Consider the following 26362-nt stretch of genomic DNA (forward strand, 5'->3'; position numbering starts at 1 on the left):
TTCCCTCCTTGATTTTCTCTTGAAGCTCCAATGCTGGGTACCTCCGGAATGTTCCACTGTACAGCACAGCAGCAGCTGCTCTCGGGCTAGTCCTCCACTCCTGGGTGAGCTTGGGTGCTGAGCAAGTGTCATGCTGCCGCCGCCCAGGCTCTCTGGGCCTCCTGATGCAGAGAAAGAAGTATGGGCTGTCTCCTCTCAACTTACAGACCAGCTCTTGAAGGGGATTCTGGATTCAGAGCCTGTTGGTGGATACCAGGATGGCTCTGCCGCAGGGGTTTGCCAGTCAGCCTAGAGAACAGGGGAGCTTTAAACTGGTGAGATTTGGGCTAGGGCCTCAGTGACTGAAGCAAAACAGCACAGCATCACACTGAAGGCCCTCAGAGCCGAGACCCTGTCATCCCTGGCTAAGAGGGACTGACTGTGTCTTGCTTTCTAGCGGTGCCTTTTTCCACAGAACCTTTCCTACTTTTCCTGGCCGCCACATGGAAGAGCTCACCAAGGCTGTGAAGTGGGCATCCCTAATCTTCCGGAACTCTTGGATGTGATGTGCATGGTGGTAGGATGGGCATCAGAACCCAGCTCTACCTGACCCAGACACTGTGAACTTGCATGTGAAAGGTGAGTGGGCCCAGGGAAGGCAGTCGAGCTCAGGCTCCTGTTTGGTTTCTTGTCTGTAGTGCTTTTGACTGAAAATCTTCATGCCCTCAGCATAAAGGGCCAGCATTTGCAGGTTCCCCGCCCCCTCCACTCAGGAATCCTAAGGAAACTGCTGGAGATCACATGGGACCACCCAGGATACTGTCACGCCTCTCTCGCGGGGCTCCTCATTCCTGGGAAGGTGCCAGGGCAAGAAACTGCCCCCACCTCCTAAAAGTTATAGCACCACCGGATAAAGATCAGGCGTTTAACACAGCTGCCTGCAGGAGAAGTGAGGAGAGGAAAAAAAACACACACAAAGGCATTTTTTCTTTGAAATGAAATTATGCAACATTTTATGAAATGCCTAAGTCACAACAAAAAGGACACGAATTAAGATACTTAGATTAAAAATATTTATTACAAGCAGATTCATTTTCCCTATATTAAAAACAACACATGACTGGAAACACGCAGAGAATGGAAACTGCTAAAGCAATACTCAAGTAGTCCATCATCATCACTAAAGGAAGAGGTATTTGGAACTTATAATTAGGGGGCTTATATACCATTTACACAGGGGAGAAGGAGAAAACACTACCAAAAACAGTCAAGCTGATCCATAACATTTTAGTGTTCAAGCACATAAAACTGTACTACTTAATGTATTTCTCCATGAACTTTTTATGAAATTCAGATCGCAGAGTATCATTTACAAATCGTTTGTCTTTCTTCTGATCGTCTACACCTTTTGCACAGTTCTTGAAGACAACATCATCATCCCACCTGAAGGGTAGAAGGAAAATGTGTGTGTCAGGAGACAAGGAAAACACAAAGTAATCTAGAATGTTGCTTTATTATAATGAGTGGCAATTCCTAATAGGAACATACAAACTAATTTTGTTACTTATACTCTAGTAAATATTTATTTTATTTTTTCCTGTTTTTGTGTTTTGGCCCATCCTGGGGCCTGAGCTCTGGGCCTGAGCACTATCCCTCCCTCAGCTCTTCAGCTCAAAGCTAGTGCTCTACCACTTGAGCCACAGCACCACTTCTGGCTTTTATGTGGTATTGAGAAATTGAACTCAGAGCCTCATGCATGCAAGGCAAGCACTCTACCACTGAACCACCTTCCCAGCCCTCTAGTAAATATTTTAAAGAAGTTTTTCTCTAAAGAGTATCTGAATTTCTTTTAATTTTTTTCTTTTAAAGACATCTTGAATTCTAAAAAGAGAGAGTACACAGACCTATAGGCATGCTTGCTGTTTTCAGGTCAGACACAGACAGCATCAGTACCATGAGTACTAATGCACCCCAACTTGCTAGGGTGCAGGGCAGGTGACTGAGGATTTTACCCTCGTCATCATTTCGTAGTTATCCACCACAGTACGGACAAATTACTGTTGTTCTTGTTTTCTGAGATGGGGTGCATGCTGCATTCTTCTGCATCAAACCTCCTACTAAGTACTGGGATTCCTAAGTATATACCACTACACCTGGCTTGACACAGAACTACTAGAGCGTAGCAATTAAGGGTCGTATACGACCCCTCATCTATGTTAGAACTCTTGACTGGATTTCACCAAGTATTAAAAGCCACACGTGCATGGGCTACAAAACACAGAACTCCAGAATATTATCTAGAATATAAACACACATGAAATACGAAATTGCACATGGGAAACAGGTAAAGAACAGGAGCATCTTTGGAAAACAGTGTTGGTAAAGTCATCACAGCTGCAGTGCACAAAATGGGAAAAGCTCAGCAGAGCAGTATGACCAGGGCGCTCACGCATCCAAAAAGGGAAGGATAAACTACGCAGCCTGGCATTCATACACTGTCACTGACAGGTTCTTCTGTGTACCTCCTCTGGAGCCTCCCCAGCACCAGACCCCTCCGTGCTGCGAAGTCGCAGGGCTCGTTTCCCTTGCCCTGGCAGCAGTCTGGCCAGGGTGGCCCGGCCTGGCTTTCAGATGCCAACTGCTGGGTATCCTTTCCCAACTACCCAGTTTTTAAAACTGACAAGACCCAAGTACATCAGCTCCAGTACCGACTAACTGCAGAGACAGGTCAAGTTACCCTCTCAAAAACATATGTATCACCACCCCAAGGCTATGTTTTACACGTGGATAAATGTAGACATAAACACCCCAAGGCTGTCATATCTTCAATCCGCCTGCCCTGCCCCTCACCCCAATTAGCCTACATTCCTTCCCACTAGAGTTTTCTAAGGGCTCAAGTACAAACCTTGGAGTTTGGTCTTTAATAATTTGTCACTCTGTTAACAAATCCTGGCCTCTGCATCACAAGGGAACAGTTGTTTTTTGTTTTTTGTTTTTTTTTTTTACTATGAATGAGTTAAGTAGCCACTGAAGGTTTACTCCAAAAACTTCTGACTTGATAATTGGATAGAATTAGGCTATGTTGGAGGGAAAAAAAGCCAAAGCCTGGAGTGAGGATGAAGAGGGAGCCACTGTGCAAGCAGAAGCAACACAGTGGTGCTGAAATATAACCCATGTAGAGAAGTCAGCAACATCTGCCAATTGCCTTAGACAAATAATGAGCTTCCTCTCCTTCAGCATCCTCTATAAGTGTTCATTTTACTCTTCTACACAATTCCACGTCTCAAGTACTTGTACAATATTTACTATTCACATTCTCTTCTCAGCCCTCCACAAACCAAGTACAGAGAAGTGTTAACATACAAGCCATCTTTACGTCAGCTCCAAGGCTGGCCTCCCCTGGCTTTTAGAAACCTGTGTTCAGGCACCCTGTCAGTCCCTATGCCTCGTGAATAATCAATGTGGTTGATACCCAACATTTACTCCCCTTTTTGCAGTTTGGACTTTGGTACGTACTTGGCAGAAGCTGCCTAAAAGGACCAGTCTCAAAGGAACTTTAGCACTGGGTCTCTACCGAGTGCCCTGAGCAGCAACACCACACACATTCTGATACATTTGCTTTGTTCTGTGTGACCTCTTGTGGGAAGAGACAGCACACGAAAGCCTCTGCTTGTACCTTTCCTCCTTGTAAACAGGCATGTGTCTTGACTACGCTAGTCATAAAGACAGCCCTGTGGCAAGTCCCTCAAATCAACTCTTCTGCTGGATGTCTGAATGTGGAAGGTGGTCTCTGGGACTTAAACAAGCTTTATGGTGTCATGGGGTCAGTTCACTACTGTCTTAGACCATTACAGAGTGCACAGCTGGTTATTACACGTATCTACTGGAAGTGAATTTATCTTCCTTCTTCTGACAAAGAAGGATATCAGTGAGGTGAGGTTTTAAGATGCTTTACGTAATGCACCTTGCTGTACAACTCCCAACCATTACATATAAATCTAACCCCTTACTGCTAGTACCTTCTTTTAACTTTGAAGTTGGCCTGAGGCTGAGATGGGCCCGTGAGGTTAAGAAGAGGGTTTCCACTCAGAATGTTCTCCATGCGAATCCTCTCCTCTTCTGCTTTTTGCTCTTGTTCCTGTCAAAGACAGCAGACTCAAGCTTGCTATGTTAACTGCATGTCCATTTTCTTACGTTAATTCATAAACAACAACAAAAAAGGTCAGGATTGTATGAGAAAAATAAGTGTCAAGATAGGTTTCCCTTTCCTCCTTTCTCTTTCCTTTCTTGATTTCATTCCCTCATTTTGTTTCTTCCGGATTTTTAAGATACACAACAAAAGTCTCACCAAAATAATTTGGCCTAAAATTATTATAAGCCAAACTACCATGCAAACAACTGTATTCCATTAACATGCAACACCCATTCCATTTTGATGTTACTTCTTCACTAGGTAAAAATTATTTTTCTTCACTTTTTTTAGAGACAGTCTTTCTAGGGAGTCTGAGCTGGCCTCAACTCTTGATCCTCCTGGCTCAGCCTTCAAGGCCATGTGATTGTAGGCGTGCAGCACCACACTTGACCTTGTTCTACTTTTATTTTGGCACTAGTTTCTTAACTTTTAGACCTATTGGTAACATTATCTTACACTAAATATTAATCCCACTTTTTTGTTTGAAGGGTGACAAATTAGTGACAACAGATCAAGAGAAAGAAACTGCATGGAACTGATTTGGAAATCAACCAGATCTTCCATATGAGTTCCTATCCTTTAATGCACAGGTATCAACACTGATTTCATTCTTATCTGGAGGTGAGAAGGTCCAACATCACTTAAGATGAACAGCTTTCTAAAAACTACTTATTTTCTTAAAAATTCTACCGATATTTAAAAGCGTTAAGACATTTCTCTCCAAGTTGTCAGAAAAGCAGTAGCTCAAGGACACAATGTACACAATAGATACTACTACTACTAATGGGTGAGACATAGGTCCTGGCCTTCCATTGGTATTTTAGTTATCTGACTGCCACAAAAAAGGAACCATCTCTTTTCACAGTCAAATGCCAGGTACACTAGTGGCTGAACAACCCAATAGTCCCACTTTCTCAGTTTGAGAATGAAATTCTGCCTAAACAAAGCTATACCTAGTCATTTATATATCATCTATGGCTGTTTTTGTAGTGTAATAGTTGAATGGTTCCAACAGGCTGTAAGATCCCAGCTTAACATATTTACTATGTAGCCCTTTCTTCACACATTAACTTGATACAGGCTACTCAGTTTGGAAATGTTCCTTTGGGACACCATTGAAAAAAAGCTGATAACAAAGGAAAAAAAAGAGATGAAAGAAATTAAACTGTCAGACAACTCCAAGAAATACCAATAATGCATGCTTCCTTGTTCAGCGAGATCAGAGTATCTTAAGACTGTAAGACCTTCTATGTCAAGAGTTCAACCTCCCTCAAGGCCAATCAGAGAATGTAAACTTCTTACCTCTGAATATATAGGCAAGCTAAAAGAATCTGGAACAACTGCCTGCTCCTGTTCTGGCAGGCTTTGAACTGTGATCCTCAGATCTTGACCTCCTGAGTAGTTAGGATTACAGGTATAGCTGGCACCGGTGGCTCACGCCTGTAATCCTAGTTACTCAGGAGGCTGAGATCTGAGGATCTCGGATCAAAGCCAGCCCAGGCAGGAAAGACAGTGAGACTCCTATCTCCAATAAGCCACTAAAAAACCGGAAGTGAAGCTGTGGCTCAAGTGGCAGAGCGCTCGCCTCGAGCTGAAGAGCTGAGGGACAACGCCCAGGCCCAGAGTTCAAGCCCCATGGCTGACCAAAAAAAAAAAAAAAGATTACAGGTATGAGCCACCAGCACCTAGCCTTTTAAATCTGATTATTTTTTTGACAGCTTAAGCTTCTTAGTTTTGTTGGAAATTCTTTCTTAGTTAACTTACTCCTACTCAGTGTTAGAAGCTTTGAAGATAAGTAAGATACAGTAATAGTCTAAAAGCTCCTCACATCTCTTGCTTTTTCACTGAAGGCTGAAGCTCCCACTTGAGTCACAATTCCACTTCTAGCTTCTGGTGGTTAAATGAAGGTAAGCGTCTCTCTCAACTTCCTTGCCCAAGCTAGCTTCGAGACAAAGTCCTCAAAACTCCTGCGTAGCTTGGATTATAATATGACCAACTCTTAATCTTGAGTTAGACCTCTCCCCCACACCCCACTATGCAATTACAATGTCTAAGGATATTCAGAAATTATCAAATTTATTGACAAAATGTCTCATTTAGGCAAGAGATGTGTATAACTACTGTAAATAAAATAAAAACCAAATATTTTCAGTTTCAAGGACTGGGACGTATTAATAAACAAAGCAGACAATCTCTGCAGAGCTTATATTCTAATGGAGGAAGACAAATTAAAATAAACTATAAGCTATGGTTGAAGATTAAAAAACATTTTGCTATAGAATGTTTAAGATGGGAAGACACTTTGACTTTACCTTTCTGGCCTGCTCCTCAGCTCTTTCTTTTTTAATCTTTTCCAGTTCAGCTAGAAGTGCTGCAGTATCATCATCATCACTCTCCTCTTCAAAATCTTCATCTTCCTCCTAAAACAAAAATAGTGACAATTAATTTTTTTCCCATAAAAATGAACTTACCAAATTAAATATAATAACTATAATCACCAACCAATCAGTCAAAATCAATAAAATCCAACAAAAGCTTATGAATTCTTAATATGCCAATCTCTGATATCAGAGTATGTACAAGTTTACATGGCCTAAAGATTTTCCATATAACAGTATTCAAACCAGAAAAGGACTATTTCATAATGAAACATATTGTCTATACCGTATACATCATCAAAATTTTTTTGGGGGGTCTGGTCGTGGGGCCTGAACTCTGGGCCTGGGCGCTGTCCCTGAGCTCTTCAGCTCAAGGCTAGCGCTCTACCACTTGAGCCACAGTGCCACTTCTGGCTTTTTTCTTTTTGCTTACATGGTGCTGAGGAATCGAACCCAGGGCCTCATGCATGCAAGGCAAACGCTCTAACCATTGAGCCACCTTCCCAGCCCCTCATCAAAATAATTTTATGCAATTCAGAGCAATTTTCATTTAGTAATTAAGTACAATCAAACATTCAAAATAGGCAATAAATTCCAAAACAAAATAATTTCAAACCAAGAGGCCAGGCAGGTGCAGTGGCTTTCAGATGCTGGTGGCTCACACCAAGAAGCCTAGCTACTCAGAAGGCTAAACTCTCCCAGATTCTATCTTCAATTAACTAAAAAACAAAACAAGAAACCTGGACTAATAGCATAGCTCAAATATTGGAGTGCTAACCATGAGCAAAAAAGCTGAGCATTGCACAAGGCTGAGTTCAAGCCCCAGTTACAAGCATTTTTTTTTTCAAATACTTAAATTTCACTTAAAATTAAGCATCTTATTTTAAGGACTGTATCTGTAAAGTCCAGAATTATTTACATACATGCATAAATGCCATCCACGTAAGCCACTCAGATTTTGTTTAATAGAAAAATGCAAATTTATGACTGTTGGGGCCCACTGAATTTTAATGTTAACTGCTGTGCTAATTTTTAACTAAAGGGTGGTGCTGTCACTGAAGTCACACCTCCACTACTACAGTGCTAACGGTTAACCTGCTAGGTTACCCTCCTCTCTAGGCACAGAAGGAACCATTATACACACCGTTTGTCTCTAGGGAACATCATTCCTAATGAGGAAGAGCCTGGGGCAGAGGGTCAGTTTGAGAGTACCTTGTAGTAGTAGCAGTCTAACCTGTCCTAAGTATGTGCTCTAACAAATCGTTCTCCTATTTGATTCTATAGAGATTACACTTAAGTCTTATATTCTTTCAATAGAACACTTTGTCTTAAAATCAAATGAGAGTTCAAGCCCCACGATCAACCCCCCCCAAAAAAAAATCACTGTTAAAATCAAATGATGTCAATGATACATCTGAATAGCATTCAATAAATATAGATCACCGCTTAATGCTAACAGGGTAAGAATATGTTGCTCTAGAGGAATGAAAGCAGAAAACGGGAACATACATCTGTTAGAGGGTCGTCCGCATCAAGGTTGGCAGCAGGAATCTGGTCTAACCGAGGCTTCTTCGACACCGAAGTTGTATGTTCTGGGAGAAACCAACATTATATAGCTTACTGATACAAGTGCTGCATTTCCTTTTTTCTCCGTTTTTATTGAGACAACATCTTGCTATGTGGCCCCTCAAATACTGAATCTTCCTGTCTCAAACTCCAAGTGCTAGGGGAACAGGCATAGACCTCTCTGTGTCCAAATATAGGAAGCTAGAGGCACAAACAGCCCGTATTAAAAGCATTACGATGGCAGGATCATACATCACATCCATAGTGACAGGCACATAAGCCTCTGGTAAATGCTTGTGGTTAAACAGTAAATTACAAAAGCATTACTACTACAACTGAGCCTCTCTGGTAATTCAGGGAATAATTTTTTCTTTTTTTTGGGGGGGGGGCTGGGAGTGGGCCCTGAACTCGGGGCCTGGGTGCTGTCCCTCAGCTCTTCAGCTCAAGGCTAGCACTCTACCACTAGAGCCACAGCACCACTTCTGGCTGTTTTCTTTTTGCTCATGTGGTGCTGAGGAATTGAACCCAGGGCCTCATGCATGCAAGGCAAGCGCTCTACCACTGAGCCACCTTCCCAGCCCCATCAGGGAATAATTTTCATAGGCTGGACATGTAACAAAAATACAACTGACACTTCCAGATGCTCTCCAACAGTCAGCTGCAAAACTGACTCTGTAGACAGAAGAAACACTTTGTCTTGAGCTGAAATAGTTACTACATATTCTAATACAGAAATTTTACCATCACCAGTTTTTAAGAGAAAAAGTATGACAGCATACAAAAATGTTAACCCTTCCAATTAGCATGAAGAGTAATACAAGAAGTGAATTTAACCAAAGTGCAAATGATTACTACATGAAAGAAAACCCACATGATGTTATGAGACAAACATTTTGGACAGGTGGTACCTCGGTTTGGACGATCCCTATTTTTTTCTCTTGCAGCAGCTCGCTCTCTCTCTTCCAACTCTCTCCTGAAGTCACGGTTACGAACCTCTTCAGGGGCATCCTGAGTAGTTTGTCTAACACAGAAAACAAACCAGGACAGAAGTATAACAACCTACACAGAAAAAAACCACATGGCTATAGCAAAAGACAATTTACAAATGCAACTACCTCCTCCAGTATAAAACGAGGACAAAACAATAACCTAATCTGAGTGTTGTTAACAGGCACTGTGATGTTTCCCGTATTTCAGTAAGTCCAAACTGAATCACATATTTGTTCCATGGTATGACTGCAGACTGCTTAACATGCCTTTGGTCTTTGTTTTTGTATCAACTCAAGGGCTTGTGAACTAGTGCTGAGAATGTGTAGTCTCTCTGGAATATTACTATTCCACCTATGTACTGAAATTCCTGGTTAACGGAAATTCTGGCAGCACTTTAAAATCACAGAGCAAAACTTCACCACTAAAACTTCTCTTGTACTCCATCCCTATAAAAAGATGGTCATTCATCATGAACATTCTAGCATTCTATTGCTATGAAAACAGCTAAGGGATGGAACTCAAACTGATCACGCATCATGAGCATTCTACTTAAGAGGTTGGGTCTTGTCAGTGAACAAGACGAGATGCATCTTCTATACCTGTACTTGATCTTTGTGTGGGAAGGAAGGTCTCGGCTTGAATACTGCTTCGAGAGCTGGCTCAAGTCACCTTCTCCTTTTCCTCTTCCACCCCTCGCGGGTTCAAAGGTGGGCCTGGCGGCAGTAGTCATCTTTTATGCTTGGAGGAGGAACGGTTCCTCAGTTACTCACTACTGTCCACCCTTCCGGACGGCTTTTCCCATCTCACGACCCCCAGAGCTGCCTCGTTCTCAGGAACAGGCCGTGCGGGGCTGTCCCAGGCCGCCCGTCCTCGGGGACCACAGCGGCGGGGCCGGGGGAGGCGGGCGGCCGGCCACGCGGACGTCCCCGTGGGAGCGGCCAGTGCGTGTCGGCTCCGCGGCCACGCCGCGCACCGCCGTCCGCCGGCTGGGAGCCAGAGCCGGGAGCCGAGGCCGCGGCCGCCTCGCCGGCCCCGTCCCGACGCGCGGGCAGCCACGGGCGCCTCCGGGGAGGCGGAGAGGCCGCGGCCGTGGGGGCAGCCGGGTCCTCGCCCGCCCGCCCGGCCCGGCCCGCGTCCTCTCCGCCCGGCCCGCGTCCTCTCCGCCCGCCCGGCCCGCGTCCTCTCCGCCCGCCCGGCCCGCGTCCTCTCCGCCCGGCCCGCGTCCTCTCCGCCCGGCCCGCGTCCTCTCCGCCCGCCCGGCCCGCGTCCTCTCCGCCCGGCCCGGCCCGCGTCCTCTCCGCCCGGCCCGCGTCCTCTCCGCCCGCCCGGCCCGCGTCCTCTCCGCCCGCCCGGCCCGGCCCGCGTCCTCTCCGCCCGGCCCGCGTCCTCTCCGCCCGCCCGGCCCGCGTCCTCTCCGCCCGCCCGGCCCGCGTCCTCTCCGCCCGCCCGGCCCGGCCCGCGTCGCCCGGCCCGCGTCCTCTCCGCCCGGCCCGCGTCCTCTCCGCCCGCCCGGCCCGGCCCGCGTCCTCTCCGCCCGGCCCGCGTCCTCTCCGCCCGGCCCGCGTCCTCTCCGCCCGCCCGGCCCGGCCCGCGTCCTCTCCGCCCGGCCCGGCCCGGCCCGCGTCCTCTCCGCCCGGCCCGGCCCGGCCCGCGTCCTCTCCGCCCGCCCGGCCCGCGTCCTCTCCGCCCGGCCCGGCCCGGCCCGCGTCCTCTCCGCCCGGCCCGCGTCCTCTCCGCCCGCCCGGCCCGCGTCCTCTCCGCCCGGCCCGCGTCCTCTCCGCCCGGCCCGCGTCCTCTCCGCCCGGCCCGGCCCGCGTCGCCCGGCCCGCGTCCTCTCCGCCCGGCCCGCGTCCTCTCCGCCCGCCCGGCCCGGCCCGCGTCGCCCGGCCCCCGGAAGGCTCGGGCGGGCAGCAAAGGAAAGCCTCCGCCCGGCCCCGCCGCCCCGCGCGCAGGCAGGGAGGACGCCGCGACCTCCCGCCGCTCACCGAGGCCGAGGTCCGACGCCGCAGCCGCGAAGCCCTCACACACACACCATGGCGGCTCCTGGCTCCCAGAAGCCTCTGCGCCCGGCACCGCAGCCCGGGACCCGGAAGGGAAACCTCGGCGGATTGACGGCGCCCGGACGGAGGCCGCAGCCAATCCGAAGAGGCCTCGGAGGCGCGCGGCGTGACGTCACGGGGCGGGCCGCGCCCCCGGGGGCGGGCGTTTGAATTGGGCGCCGCGGCGGAGGCCCGGCTCCTCAGTGTCGCCCCGCCGGCGCCCTGGCTCTGCGCGCGCGACCCGCCCGGCGCCGCCGCCGGGAGGGCTGGCCTCGGGCGGCCCCTCGCGCGTGGGCTGGGTCGCGCGGACGGCGCGCGCTCCGTACGTGCCGGGTGAAAGCCCGGCCCCTCCGGCTCGCCGTGACACGCCGGACTCGGAATTGAAGCGGGACTTGAGCCCCGCTCTGGAATTGCAGGAAGGAGGAGAGAAGGCTGCAGACCGGCCCCGCCCCACACGCTGACTCCACCCCGGCCCCCCCCCCACACGCGCTGACTCCAGCCCCGCCCCACACGCTGACTCCACCTCGGCCCCGCCCCACACGCGCTGACTCCACCCCGGCCCCGCCCCACACGCTGACTCCACCTCGGCCCCGCCCCACACGCTGACTCCACCCCATCCCCGCCCCACACGCGCTGACTCCACCCCGGCCCCGCCCCCACACTCTGACTCCACCCCGGCCCCGCCCCACATTCTGACTCCACCCCGGCCCCGCCCCCCACACTGACTCCAGCCCCGCCCCACACGCTGACTCCACCCCTGCCCCGCCCCGACTCCACCCCGGCCCCGCCCCACACACTGACTCCACCCCGGCCCCGCCCCCCCACACTCTGACTCCACCCCGGCCCCGCCCCACACTCTGACTCCACCCCGGCCCCGCCCCCCCACACTCTGACTCCACCCCGGCCCCGCCCCACACACTGACTCCACCCCGGCCCTCCACACACTCTGACTCCACCCCGGCCCCGCCCCCCCACACTCTGACTCCATCCCGGCCCCGCCCCACACACACTCTGACTCCACCCCCGCCCCCCCCCACACTGACTCCAGCCCCGCCCCACACACTGACTCCACCCCCGCCCCGCCCCACACGCGCTGACTCCACCCCGGCCCCGCCCCCCCACACTCTGACTCCACCCCGGCCCCGCCCCCCCACACTCTGACTCCACCCCGGCCCCGCCCCACACACTGACTCCACCCCGGCCCCGCCCCCCCACACTCTGACTCCACCCCGGCCCCGCCCCACACACTGACTCCACCCCGGCCCCGCCCCACACGCGCTGACTCCACCCCGGCCCCGCCCCACACACACTGACTCCACCCCGGCCCCGCCCCACACACGCTGACTCCACCCCGGCCCCGCCCCACACATGCTGACTCCACCCCGGCCCCGCCCCACACATGCTGACTCCAGCCCCGCCCCACACATGCTGACTCCAGCCCCGCCCCGCCCCTTCCTAGCGGCAGCCCCCTCCGTGGGCCGAGACCCCATGGAGTCGGTCCCTCGTCCGTCCAGTCGTGGCTCCCCTGCTAGACTTGGTGGTGACTTAGGCATCTTCGTTTCACAAGGCACAACTCCTTCCGTCTTGTTCTTCCTGAGCCCGGCTCTGTAGCCCAGGCCGACCTCGAACTCTGTTCCTCCGATGATTTTCAACTCAGCCTCCTGAAGCCTGGCAAAGCTGGGCGCCGGTGATCGCGCCTGTCATCCCAGCTAGTCGGGAGGCTGGCATCTGAGGATCGCGGTTCAAGGCCAGCGCGGGCAGGAAAGTCCGGGAGACTTTGATCTACCGTAATCCACCAGAAATCCGGGAGTGGCGCTGTGGCTCGAGAGGCTTGAGCTGAAGAGTTGAGGGACAGCGCCCAGGCCAGAGCTGGAGCCCCACGACCGACCCCCCAAAAAATAATTCCCAAATCAGCACGTGGATGATTTGGATGGATGGACAGAAGGATGGATGGACGGACGGATGGATGATTTGGATGGGTGGATGGATGGATGGATGATTTGGATGGATGGATGATTTGGATGGATGGGTGATGATTTGGATGGATGATTTGGATGGATGGGTGGATGGATGATTTGGATGGATGGGTGGATGGATGATTTGGATGGATGGATGGATGGATGATTTGGATGGATGGATGATTTGGATGGGTGGATGGATGGATGGATGATTTGGATGGATGGGTGGATGAGATTTAACAGGGGAAAATTGTGTGATATAAAAAGTTACTGCCTTAATCTGCTTCATATTTTAAAGGAAAAAAGCAACTTGTATTCACCTTGTTGAATCTTGATTTCAAAGGAAGATACAGTGTATTGCTACGCTTTCCTTTCAGGAAAGTCTCTAAGTGGGAACTCGTTCTGTGGTCAGACTTTTTTACGTGTGTGTGTTTACCGGGCTCCAATCACAATTTAATCCAGCCTCTACATTTCCCCCAATTGACCCACTTCTCTCCGTTGCAGTAAAATCTCTCCACTTTCACAATTCACAAAAGGTAAAATTTGTGCTTTAAACTATTTGAGCTTCGAGCCGGGCGCCGGTGGCTCAGGCCTGAGGCTGAGATCTGAGGACCGCGGTTCAAAGCCAGGCCGGGCAGGAAAGTCCGAGCGGCTCTGATCTCCCAGGAACCACCAGAAAACCGGAAGTGGTGCCGGGGCTCCGCGGTAGAGCGCAGCCTGTCCCCAGCGCCTCCTCCGTCTCCTCCTCCTCCTCCAACTCCTCCGCCTCCGCCTCCGCCTCCGCCTCCTCCGTCTCCGCCTTCTCCTCCTCCTCCTCCGCCTCCGTCTCCGCCTTCTCCTCCTCCTCCTCCGTCTCCTCCTCCGCCTCCGTCTCCTCCGCCGTCTCCGCCTCCTCCACCTCCGTCGTCTCCTCCGCCTCCGCCTCCGCCTCCTCCGCCGTCTCCTCCGCCTCCGCCTCCGCCTCCGCCGTCCCCAGGCAGCCTCGGGTCTCCAGGGCCCGAGGACGCGGCTCTGGTCCCGGCGCCGCCCGGCCGCGCACGGGGTGTGGCCGCGTCTCCCGCCCGCGGCGCCGCCCCCCGCCTTCCGGGAGGCCCGAGGGCGGCGGGAAGGGGCGCGGCCGGGGCCCCGCGACCGCGCGCCGCCCGGCCGGAGTCGGAGTCGGAGCGCCGCCGCCCGGGCCCGCCATGGCCGCCGCGCGCTGGCCGGCGCTGCTGGCGCTGCTGGCGCTGCCCGCGCCCCGGGAGGCCCGGCTGGTGCGCGAGCCGGGGCCCGGCTTCGCCGAGTGCGGCGCCTTCTTCTACGCGGGGGCCGCGCCGCGCCCGCCGCCCGCCGCGCCGCTGCGCCTGTGCCAGCGCTGGGCCGGCGCCGCGCGCTTCGCCACCGAGTACGACGCGGCCGCCCGCGCGCCCCGGCTCTCCGCCTTCCGCGCCGCGCGCCCCGCCGCGCCCCGCGCCGCGCCGCGCGCGCTGCTCGAGCCGCAGGTAGGCGCCGCGGGCGGGGACGCGGGGCGGGGCGGGGCGCGGGGGTCCCGGCCGGGACGCGGGGCGGGGCGGGGCGGGGCGCGGGGTCCCGCGCCGGGCGGGTCCCCCCTGCGGAGAGGCTCGCCAGGCCGCCGCCGCCCGGGGCCTCGTACGCGCCGACCCGCGTCGGGCGGTGCAATCTGGGCGGGGAACGAGGGCTGCGGCCGGAGATAGGAGCTCGGGCCCCGGAGAGAGGGCTGCGGCCGGAGATAGGAGCTCGGGCCCCGGAGAGAGGGCTGCGGTCCCCGCGGGACCGGTGGCCAGCCCGGCTGCAGCCGCCCCGAGCCCCGCGGGGCCCAGAGGCTCTGCCGCCGCCTCCCCCTGCTCCTGCTCTGCCCCTCCCCTCCCCCTGCCCCTGCTCTGCCCCTCCCTCTCCCCCTGCTCTGCCCCCTGCCCCTGCTCTGCCCCTCCCTCTCCCCCTGCCCCTGCTCTGCCCCCCCCTCCCCTGCTCCTGCTCTGCCCCTCCCTCTCCCCCTGCTCTGCCCCCTGCCCCTGCTCTGCCCCCCCTCCCCTGCTCCTGCTCTGCCCCTCCCTCTGCCCCTGCTCTGCCCCCTGCCCCTGCTCTGCCCCTGCTCTGCCCCCTCCCCCTGCTCTGCCCCCTGCCCCTGCTCTGCCCCCTGCCCCTGCTCTGCCCCTGCTCTGCCCCCTCCCCCTGCCCCTGCTCTGCCCCCTCCCCCTGCCCCTGCTCTGCCCCCTCCCCCTGCCCCTGCTCTGCCCCCTCCCCCTGCCCCTGCTCTGCCCCCTCCCCCAGCCCCTGCCCCTCCCCTCCCCCTGCCCCTGCTCTGCCCCCTCCCCCTGCCCCTGCTCTGCCCTCTCCCCCTGCCCCTGCTCTGCCCCCTCCCCCTGCCCCTGCTCTGCCCTCTCCCCCTGCCCCTGCTCTGCCCCCTCCCCCTGCCCCTGCTCTGCCCCCTCCCCCTGCCCCTGCTCTGCCCCCTCCCCCTCTCCTGCGGATGCTGGGTCCCAGGCTTGGCCTCCTCCTCCCCGCCGCAGGCCTCTGGCACAGGCTCCCCGCACTACCTGGGACTCCTGATTCTGCACCAGCAGCTTCCCTTTGAAAAAAGCCTCCCATGGAAGGATCCAGAACAGCCCTCCTGCCTCCTCCTGGCATGATAGATCCACAGATCCTCCTGACATAGATCCACAGCTCCTCCTGACATAGATCCTGACATAGATCCACAGCTCTTTCTGACATAGATAGATCCACAGCTCCTCCTGACATAGATCCACAGCTCCTCCTGACATAGATCCTGACATAGATCCACGGCTCCTCCTGACATAGATCCACAGCTCCTCCTGACATAGATCCACAGCTCCTCCTGACATCGATCCACAGCTCTTTCTGACATAGATCCACAGCTCCTCCTGACATAGATAGATCCACAGCTCCTCCTGACATAGATAGATCCACAGCTCCTCCTGACATAGATCCACAGCTCCTCCTGACATAGATCCACAGCTCCTCCTGACATAGATCCACAGCTCCTCCTGACATAGATAGATCCACGGCTCCTCCTGACATAGATCCACGGCTCCTCCTGACATAGATCCACGGCTCCTCCTGACATAGATCCACAGCTCCTCCTGACATAGATCCACAGCTCTTCCTGACATAGATAGATCCACAGCTCCTCCTGACATAGATCCACGGCTCCTCCTGACATAGATCCACAGCTCCTCCTGACATAGATCCTGACATAGATCCACAGCTCCTCCTGACATAGATAGATCCACAGCTCCTCCTGACATAGATCCATGGCTCCTCCTGACATAGATCCACGGCTCCTCCTGACATAGATCCACAGCTCCTCCTGACATAGATCCACAGCTCCTCCTGACATAGATAGATCCACAGCTCCTCCTGACATAGATAGATCCACAGCTCCTCCTGACATAGATCCACGGCTCCTCCTGACATAGATCCACGGCTCCTCCTGACATAGATCCACGGCTCCTCCTGACATAGATCCACAGCTCCTGGAATGTCTCCATGCTTGCTGCTGTTGTAGCACTTTCTGGTTGTCACTCATCTGTCAGACTCTCCAGCTTGGGTTCTTCAGGCTGAGGCTGCATCTTACCCACTTTGGAAGTGCCTAGTACATAAAAAGTGATGAATAAAGTCGTTTATTTTTAATGAAACCGGAGGACCAGCCAGGCAGCTGTGGTGAGATGTTCTCTGAGTTTTCCTGGTGAAGAGTTCCCCATACCAGAAGTTTTTCTCTGGAGCTGGCCAGCAACCCCTGCTCTAGACAAGTAGAACCAGCGCTTCCCCAGGGCCGCCTGAGCCCCAGTGATGCCTCTCTCTCCCCTGCCTACAGAATACCGGGTCCCATGTCTGCCCACGCGTGGGGGGTTAAGGGAGACCTGCAGAACTGAGTGGGACTCTGGAGACAGCCGTTGTGGTGTCATGTGAAAAGCTTTCACCTTTACATTGAGAATGGAGAGATAGGAAGGCCCATCGCTCTCTGAAATATGGAGATGATCTGGAGTGTTTCCATTCAAGATTTTTTTTTTTTTTGCCAGTCATGGTGCCTGAATTCTGGGCCTGGGCGCTGTCCCTCAGCTCTTTAGCTCAAGGCTAGTGCTCTACCACTTGAGCCACAGCACCACTTCCAGCTTTTTCTGCTTATGTGGTGCTGAGGAATCGAACCCAGGGCCTCATGCATGCAAGGCAAGCGCTCTACCACTGAGTCGCCTTCCCAGCCCCTCATTCAAGATTCTTAAACCTCTGACAACTAAGTTCAGATTTAGTACATGAGACCTGAATCTCAAAGGAGTTTCTGGACTCCTTTCCATTTAGTGGAAGAGTTTTTGAATAGGATGCCGACGATCTCTAAAGTACATTGTCAAGTCATGCCAGAGGCCAGCAGGTAAGACCTTACCATTTGGTCAAAGGGACACTGAAGGGACTGTCCTTACAGTCAGATACCATGAGTAGTTCTGTAATCTAACAGAACACAGGGGGATAGGCCAGGAAACTGAGTGGTTACGGTGGTGTCCCGTCACACAGCCTGGGTTTGAACGCATGTGAGCAGTTGCTCTCAGTCCACACACGTTTTGAATGCCACAGGGAGTCTTTGGCCTCACGGTGAAGCTATTGCACTCCTGGTTAGGACTTTGTTGTCTTTTTATATTAATTCTAATTCTTACTCCCATGGTTCAGCAATTGTAGAGCAAGTATGAGCACATCTGTGGATGCACACATGTTTTCAAGAGGATGTGAAACATTTGTGCTAAAGCATTTTTCAAGAGGGCCCAGTTGTGCTCTTCCAAACCTTAGTAAAAGCACGTGAATCTTCCTTGAGGCCTTTATTTTGGATTTCCATCAGGGGCTCCTTCCCTATGCATCCTCCCATGTAGGAGCCTGTGTAATTGTTCTAGCCTGACTGCATGGGGTGCATAGAAGACATCATACACTTAAGTCTCTGCACAGAAGCAGCAGACAGGCCCAGGCTGACTTAAAGAGCCTTGGTTTAGATACCTGCTCTTCCCATTGGAAGCTGTGTGTGGTTTAGTATTCTCCAAGCTCTAGTTTTCTAGGCTATTTCAAAGATAATGGCAGCATAGACCTTATTGAATAGTTATGACAAATAGACAAGTAAATATGTGCCACAATTCTTGGACTATAGTAAGTTCCAAGTCAGTATCACTATACTTGATTACGCTATTACTCCAGTGGTGCAAATGTAATGTTGGACAGTCCTACAAATTTCTCTTGAGATATAGACCTCCATCTGTGCTTCATCTCGAACGCTTAACATACGTCCCCATTTATGACTGCTCAGAAAATGCATGATGGAAAACTGAGTGAAGGAAGGATTGAATGAATAGATAGACGGGTGGAATTATGTAGCTTAAAAACAAAACAAAACAAAAAAACAGCCGGCGCCTGTCACCCTAGCTACTCAGGAGGCTGAGATCTGAGGATCATGGTTCAAAGCCAGCCCAGGCAGAAAAGTCTGTGGGACTCTTATCTCCAATAAACCACTAGAAAACTGGAAGTGGTGCTGTGGCTGGCTCCAGTGGTAGAGCGCTGCCCTTGAATTGGAGAGCTCAGGGACAGCGCCCAAGCCCAGAGTTCAAGCCCGTAACCAAAAAAAAAAAAAAAAAAAAAGCAATAACCAAAGAGGCCATTGTGAGCACTAGGAGTGGATGGATCATTGACCTAAACACACACAATCACCTGCTCTCACGGGATTAGGACCTGGTAGAGAATGCAAATGATAAACAAGAACGGCAGCCCCGGAAATGCTTGGAAGCAGGGAAGGAGAGAAGGGAGAGGGTGGTGTTTGAAAACGGTTTCCTGGGATGATGTCATTGCCAGGGTGGGTTTTCAGTGTGGACTGAAGAAAGTAGCAAAGCCAGTCAGGCAGATGGGCTGGGCCAGGCCGCGTTCCAGGAGAGGGAATGTCTGCATGTTCCTTGCATTTGAGGAAGAGCTGAGCATCCACAGAGGTGGGGTTAAATGAGCAGGTGAGATCAGAAAGATGAGGAGGGAGGTGAAAGGTCACTTCGGTTTCTGTGGGCTTTCCTCGGTGTGCCGTGGGAAGCCGTGGTGTTCTGAGCAGGGTTTTGACAGGGTCTGGCTGGTGGTTTCATAGACTCATTTGGCTTCTGGATTAATAGAGTTACTGGGCGACAGGTAGAAGTGAAGAGAGTTGCGAGTTTCAGTGATCTGGCCAGAGACAATGGTGGCCTGACATTTGGCAGGATGACAGTGAGGTTCTGGACATGCTTCAAAGAGAGAGCTAGAAAGCTTTGGGGTCAGAGAGAGGGAAGGGTCACAGGTGACCCAACAGGTTGTGCCTAAACAACCAGGAGAATGGAGATGCTGTAAGATGAGACTCGGGGAGGAACTGGCTTAGGACCTCTCCCTCTCCCTCCCTCCCCACCCCTCACTCTTCACTTACTCACTCACTGATGCACTGTACTCTCACTGGGAAATGAAACCAGCAAAACCAGTGCACCCTGAAACCTCACCTAGTCACACAAGGGGTCTGACGGGCAGCAGCCTGGGCTCTGTGCCCGAGAGGGCGGAGGATTCCTTCTTCCTTGAGTCTTGTAAGCTGAAAGCGTTACTTTGCCAGGCATGCGTGGTCCTTAAGCAAGGCTTCCGTACTGCGTGGCGGCTGTGTGCACCTTCCCCAGGTGTTTCTGTGATGGCAGCATGGATGTCAGGAAATCTTGTTATTTCAGTAGTCATAACAAAGGGAAGGGACTGATCCAGATCAAAGTTGCCATTTGAATGGACCAGTATGCATGACTGAGCAGGGCCACGTAAGGAAACAGTCGCTGTTTTTGTTTGTGAAAGATGAAGCTTGGAACATTTATGACCTTCTTGAGACCCACAAAGTATGGAGAAAGGAAAGCCAAGTTTCTGAAAGATTAAAATGGAGACGTTTTGTCTTCTCTCTTGGATGTCTCCATTGTGCCTGGTGCTGTGGTGCGTACCCCAGATGGAGCGAAGACAGGTTCTGCTTGGGATGGTTGGCGGAGACCTTCAGTTTCTACCCCTGTTGGATGGACTTCGCTCCTGTGATCTTTGCTGTCTCTCCTGTGAGGTCTAAGCTCCTGTGGCCGCTTGTCGAAGTCTCCAAAATGCCTGGAAGTTAGCCTTGTGACCTTTCCCCTCGCTGGAGCTGGAGAGATCCTCCCAGCCTTTGTTGTGTAGTCTCTCTCCAGGCAGACACGACTCCTTGTCCTGTCTCCAGAGCTGGCCTGTGGTGCCTGCCTGCGGTCAGCCTTGTCCAGTGGGACATGCTCTGCTAGGCCTTCACCTCGGGCCATGGTGGCTTTTCTCTTGTTCTGTTAAAAACATTTCCGAGCCAGCACTGGTGGCTCAGGCCTCTCATCCTAGCTACTCAAGAGGCCAGCCCGGGCAGGAGAGTGAGACTCTTATCTCCAATAAACCACCAGAAAATGAAGTGGCGCTGTGGCTCAAGTGGTAGAGCGCTTGCCTTGAGCTGAAGAGCTGAGGGACAGAGTCCAAGCCCAAAGTTCAAGCCCCACAACTGACCAAAAAAAAAAAAAAGGGCAGCTAGGGTAAATTGTCTTGGAGACTTTGCTGCCTGGGATTAATCTGCTCACACAGAATCGATATCTGGGATTAATCTGCTCACAGGGTAGCAAAGCCTGGGATTAATCTGCCCACAAGGTAGCAATGCCTGCGATTAATCTGCCCACTCGTGGGTGTCTTGTGAAAGGCTTTGGGTGTGTGGGTAAATGAGCAGCTGACACTAGCCTTGGCACACGTGACCCTCTGTACCCCACCAGCTGCCACCAGCGCAGCAGTGTCCTGGTGTTCAGAAGCTTGGCAGCGATTCTGAGGAGGAGTGGCCAGGGCTGACTAGCCTCCAAGGGCAGCCAGAGGCGTGGGCCAGACCTTATAGGCGGTGGCCCTCTGGCTTCTCAGTCCCCAACTCTGGTTGCTTTGAGGCCTGCCTGCATCTCTTCCCTTCTGAAGTCTGCCAACCCTGACCTCCTGACTGTAGGTCAGCCAGTGACACAAGCGTGCACGAGCGGGAATGCCATGACTCCTACCTCCTGCCATTTAATACAATCCATTTCTACCCATTGTTCTCCAAGCACCTTTATTCTTTTATGGCTGAACAGTGTGTGTGTGCATGCGCGTGTGCGCCACGCTTCTCGTTTCATTGGCTGATGGACACCTGCGCTGATGATAGGGTTTAGCTGTCCTAAGGCTGTGTAGATGTGCCTCTCTCTCTCCTCCCCTTCCCTCCATCTTTCTCACCCTCTTGTTCTTTTCTTCCTTAGCTTCCTCACTTCTTCCTCTTTCCCCTCCCCGCATATCTGCAGAGCAAAGGTGCGGTGGACACAGAGCGGGACATTGGAAGGGTGCCCTCAAACAGGGAGCTTATGTGTGTGTCAGACTCAAGCCCTTAAACCCCAGACTAGAAACCGCAGAGTGGTGGGACTTCCCTGGAGCTTTGGCAGTGGTTCGGGTGCCCCTCCCCCTTCTCCCCCCAGCTGTGGGCAGAGCAAGCTCTCAGTGCTGTTCCCTCTTTCAGATCGACGACCCCAGCAGCAGCCTTGAGGAGGCCACAGAGGAGGCCGAGGCTGCCATCTCCGTGAGCGGCCTGGGCAGCCAGCAAGCCCTGAACAGCGACTACCAGGACTCCGACTACCAGCCGGGGCAGCTGTACCCCTTTGCCCTCAACGACGACCCCCACGAGGCCGTGTTCACGCTCACCAACTCCGTCCCCATGACCCCGTCCTTCCGGGACCGCTGGTACACGAACCTCCGCAGCCTGATGGACCGGGCCCTGCTCCCTCACTGTGGCGGGGACCACCTGTTCCTCCTGGCGGGCGCAGTGCCCTCGGGCCGCAGGCTCGGAGGCAGGGTGTCCATCCCCGAGTCCGTCTGGCTGGCGGCCTGCTGTGCGGCGCCCGGCGGCGGCTGGGCCATAGGCTTCATCAAGCACACCCAGGGCAGCGGCATCATCGAGGACGTGATGGTGAAGGACCTCGAGAGGCTGCTTCCCCACCAGCCACAGCTCTTCCAGGACAACTGCGGGGAAGCGGAGCAGGACACGGAGAAGATGAAAAAGATCTTGGAGGTGGTGAATCAGGTCCAGGATGAGGAGAGAGCCCTGCAGTCTCAGGAGAGCACTGTGTCCCCGGCCGGTGCCAGGAGCCAGAGGGCCGCCCTGGGGCCTCCAGAGGCCGCCGCGGGAAGCAGTGGCTTCTGGGGTCTCATCGCGACCCCCGTCGTCCGGCTTTTCCAGCTAATTTATTACCTAGTGGCCGCGGTCCTGAGGAACACAGTCTGTCTCCTGTGGTATGTCGCCCAGCAGGTGGTCAGCGGCGTAGAGAGCTGTCTGTACCGCCTGGGCTCAGCCGCCGCGTCCTACTTCGTGGCCATTGGGGCGGAGCTGGTGAGCCTTCCCTGGAAGGTGCTCAAGGTCGTGGCCAAGGTCATCAGGGCCGTTCTCCGGGTCCTCTGTTGCCTGCTGAAGGCCGTGTGCCGCGTCCTGAGCGTTCCCATCCGTGTGCTGGTCGACGTGGCCAGCTTTCCTGTGTACACCATGGGTGCCATTCCGGTTGTGTGCAAGGACATCGCCTTGGGCCTCGGGGGCACCCTGTCTCTGCTCTTTGACACTGCTTTTGGCACCATGGGTGGCCTGTTTCAGGCTGTTTTCAGTGTCTTCAAGCGGATTGGCTATAAGGTTACTTTTGATAACTCTGGAGAGTTATAGAAGTAAAAACAAAAACCTGAGTGTCTAGTCAGCAAATTCGCTTTTTTAATAGAGAAAGCTGGGGTGTTTTATCTCTCCCACAGTCTCTGGTTACTGTCAAGTACCATTCCATCAGTGCACCTTTGGCAGGGTGTTTGCCTGTAAAATTTGCCAAGGAAGATGGTGCACTTTAATTTGACCCTCAGAATGCTCATTAGGAGACTGGAAGTAGTAAGCTGCTATGTAGACTTTCGCGCCAATAACTTTAGTCACTCACTTTGCTACATCTGGAAAGATCCTGGCGTTCATTTATAACAGTGCAAAGTTGCGAGGGAGAAGAATTGGAAGGAGGGCCACTTCGAGTCTGAGAGTTGCTGAGAAGTTCCTCACATTACCTCTCAGATTTTGGTACCATTGGTCAGTTTGCTTCTTTTTCTCCCTCACACAACTGACTTTGATGAAGTGCCGATGAAATAACTTCCTTTTTAAAGATAGAATCTGCTGTACTGCTTAGTTTTCCATGGTTTTCAAGGATCTGTTAGGCTTTTAGTTTACTCCAAAGTTGAAATTTGTTGATGTTTTTCTTTGAGGTAACAAGCATTTTATGTCAAATACAGCCTTAAACTTTGACAGCAGTCTTTTTCTGTGTGTGTTATATCAGTGCTAGGGCTTTGGTCCAAGATCATAAAAGTCTCAGTCTCCTGAATACTGGGGTTGCAGGCATGAGCCACCAGCACTGAGCTGAAAGCAATCTGGATGAGATAAACAGTCCTTTCAGAGGTAAGGATGAGAGAGCAAGCTGGGCGCCAGTGACTCACGCCTGTCATCCTACTCAGGAAGCTGAGATTTGAGGATCATGGCTCAAAGCCAGCTGGGAAGGAAAGTCTGTGATGTGAGACTCTTATCTCCAGTGATCCACCAGAAAACCAGAAGTGGAGCTGTGGCTCAACGTGCTAGAGACCTAGCCTTGACCGAAAAAGCTAAGGGACAGTGTTCAGGACCTGAGTTTAAGCCCCATGACTGACAAAAAGAGAGAGAGAGATCAAAGTTGAAGTTGGGTGCTTCTAGACTTATGGATGTCCTTAGCTAAACTTGGATTCAATTCATGTATATGAAGTCACTAGCTGGTAATAATCTGAAATCTCTACATGTTAAGCTAATATGAAAATTCATAGTCTGTAACATTTTATCTAATATATCAAGTAAGCACTCAATATAGTAAAACACTGGCTTCTGTCCTTAAATTATTACTTTGCTATGGGAAAGACAGAGTTTTAAAAGAAAGTAAGTTCTGGCCATCTAAGGAAAATATATGTATATAAAACTTAAAAACCATATGCCTTGGAAAATTATTTTATAGCATGTTTAAAGCCAGGAAACATTAGTGTCCCATTCATTCCAGTTAGATTGAGAGGGTGTCTCAAGTTTTTGATCAAGTATGTCATTTCCTAAAATTGAGAGTAAGAGAAACAAACTTTTCTTTCCATAGCTGGAATGGAATTGTCGAGAGAGAGAGAGAGAGAGAGAGAGAGAGAGAGAGAGAGAGAGAGAGAGAGTGTGTGTGTGTGTGTGTGTGTGTGTTCCAAAGAATTTCTCTGACGTAGAAAAGGACCAAGTGTGAAGTCCACTCGTGGGGTATAACCCAGGGTTGGCGACAAAGTTGTACAAACTATAACTCCAGAAGGCAGTGGTGAGCACCCTGTGTTAACCCTTTGCTGGCTGGTGAGAGAGGTGACGCAGCATCTTAAAGACGAGCTTACTTGTAGCAGGGCGGAAGGAGGGTAGCAAGCTACTGTGCGGCAGTTTGGCACACAGGGCCGGAGGTGTGTGGGGCCCCCCCGTCTCCGGTCCTTGTCAGGGTTTCCTGGCTCTCGGGGGCTGCGACCTGGGAACTTGGGAGATGGAACCAGAATGAAGACTCTTCATTTCCCATGTTCATTCCTCTAGCAAATGTTCGGCCTTAGGGAATTTAAAGGGTGACCACGGGGCTCAAGCTGGACCTGTCGATCACTGCGGTCACACTGCATGGAGACACTAGTGGCTTGTTTCCTGTATGCTACAGGAAAAACCCACAAAACCACAAATAGCCTTTACTGGGGAAATGACAAAAGCAATGGGAGATTGTCAAGTTATGTTCAATGCTACGTACCTTTCAGCTGCTCAATAAAGCAATTATTGACAACTTGTGACCAGTCTTGTAAATAATCTAGAAGAGGAATCAGAATGATTAAGAGGAAGGGATTTTAAAATTTGGGGGTTGTCTGGGTTGGTTTTTGAAGTGCTGGGGACCAAAGCTGGGGCCTCACCCTTTAGGAGAGCACTCTACCACAGAGCTGCATCCTCAAACCCTTTGCTTTTCTTTTTGACCCACACCGATTCAAGCAACTTCCAGTCACATCTGGCTTTCACCTCTAAATTCTTTGAGGCATATGGAAGCAAGGCTTACAGATCTCAGTGGTGCTAGGGCCTTCATAGAGAAGCACCACAGGTTTGGAAAACCTTGTAGAAAAGGCTTTACACATCTCTGAGCCTTCTAAGAGCTGCTTTGCATTTCTACTTGGAAGTTTTACCAGCATTTCATACTCACAAACAGGCTCCCCTCTCCTCCCCCAATCCAGAGATTAAATTACTTCCAAGGCCACAAAGCCACTAGTATGTGAACAAGGTCAGTCTTCTGAATTCAGGCCCTGACTCTACCTAGAATGTCCCTTTCCCCATTCTAATGACTGTGGTTAGTAAGAGGTATTATTAAAATTAATTTGCATCTTGTTGAGAGCATAATTAACAATATACAAGGTAACAGTGAAACATTTTGAGTGACTTATACTATTGCAATAATCCACTAATACAATGTTAAGTTGATTCTAGACATATTACAAGAAAAGTGGTGGTAGAGCGCTCGCCTTGAGCTGAAGAGCTGAGGGACAGCGCTCAGGCCCAGAGTTCAGGCCCCACGACCAGAAAAAAAAAAAAAAAAAAAAAAAAAAAACCTCTTTAAAATAAACAAAAAAAGAAGTGGGGTCGGGAAGAAATGACTCCTATAACCAGGATACGTTTCAGTAATCAAGCAGAGAATACTTACCTCAATAAAAAAATAAGAAATAAAATGACTATGTTCAGTTTTGCCAATTTTATTGAACCAATAAAATTCCTAAGAACAATGAAATAAATTCCTGCAAGTATAAATGTGAGTTTAACAAAACCCATTGTCTGTACCTATAGATTTTCAGAATATCATAAAAAGTGCAGTTATGAATTATTGTTAACATGTTAAGACACAGTTCCTGTATTTCAAATGTCTTGATTCAGTGGCAGTTTCTTCTGCATCTGTTCAGATAATATTACTCACACCTCCAAAGGAAAGAAAACAACAGCAGCAAAAAGGACAGCAGCAACAAGCGTCAGAGCACTGGACTGCTACACATACGCTGACCCACCCCGTCAGCTCTGTCACAACTGTAAAACAACATAGGAAAATAAAACCCAGTTGTGCATACAAAACGCTCTCCCGGTTCTGTGGCCTCTGTAGGCGCTGAGGAGGCATCCAG

The 26362-nt window shown here is 51.9% G+C and overlaps 3 protein-coding genes across 3 annotated transcripts; 1 reads left to right on the forward strand and 2 right to left on the reverse strand.

Annotated features, from left to right (window-relative positions):
• Positions 1 to 1038: 1038 nt before the first annotated feature.
• LOC138809731 (spliceosome-associated protein CWC15 homolog) lies at positions 1039 to 11189 on the reverse strand. The gene is made up of 7 exons (XM_069996616.1): positions 11091 to 11189; positions 9705 to 9843; positions 9024 to 9136; positions 8059 to 8141; positions 6484 to 6591; positions 3999 to 4117; positions 1039 to 1422 (listed from the first exon to the last, which is right to left on the reverse strand). The coding sequence occupies exons 2-7, from the start codon at positions 9833 to 9835 to the stop codon at positions 1293 to 1295; spliced, it is 684 nt and encodes a 227-aa protein (XP_069852717.1). The 5' UTR covers positions 9836 to 9843; positions 11091 to 11189; the 3' UTR covers positions 1039 to 1292.
• LOC138809600 (spidroin-2-like) lies at positions 9909 to 14288 on the reverse strand. Its single transcript, XM_069996312.1, has 2 exons — positions 13820 to 14288; positions 9909 to 11548 (listed from the first exon to the last, which is right to left on the reverse strand). The coding sequence occupies exons 1-2, from the start codon at positions 14286 to 14288 to the stop codon at positions 9909 to 9911; spliced, it is 2109 nt and encodes a 702-aa protein (XP_069852413.1).
• On the forward strand, positions 14287 to 24996 carry LOC138809606 (endonuclease domain-containing 1 protein-like). The gene is made up of 2 exons (XM_069996325.1): positions 14287 to 14583; positions 21648 to 24996. The coding sequence occupies exons 1-2, from the start codon at positions 14287 to 14289 to the stop codon at positions 22833 to 22835; spliced, it is 1485 nt and encodes a 494-aa protein (XP_069852426.1). The 3' UTR covers positions 22836 to 24996.
• Positions 24997 to 26362: the final 1366 nt, after the last annotated feature.

Source organism: Dipodomys merriami, unplaced genomic scaffold (assembly GCF_024711535.1).
Source record: "Dipodomys merriami isolate MVZ:Mamm:240054 unplaced genomic scaffold, mDipMer1.0.p SCAF_103, whole genome shotgun sequence".
Classification (NCBI taxonomy): domain Eukaryota; kingdom Metazoa; phylum Chordata; class Mammalia; order Rodentia; family Heteromyidae; genus Dipodomys; species Dipodomys merriami.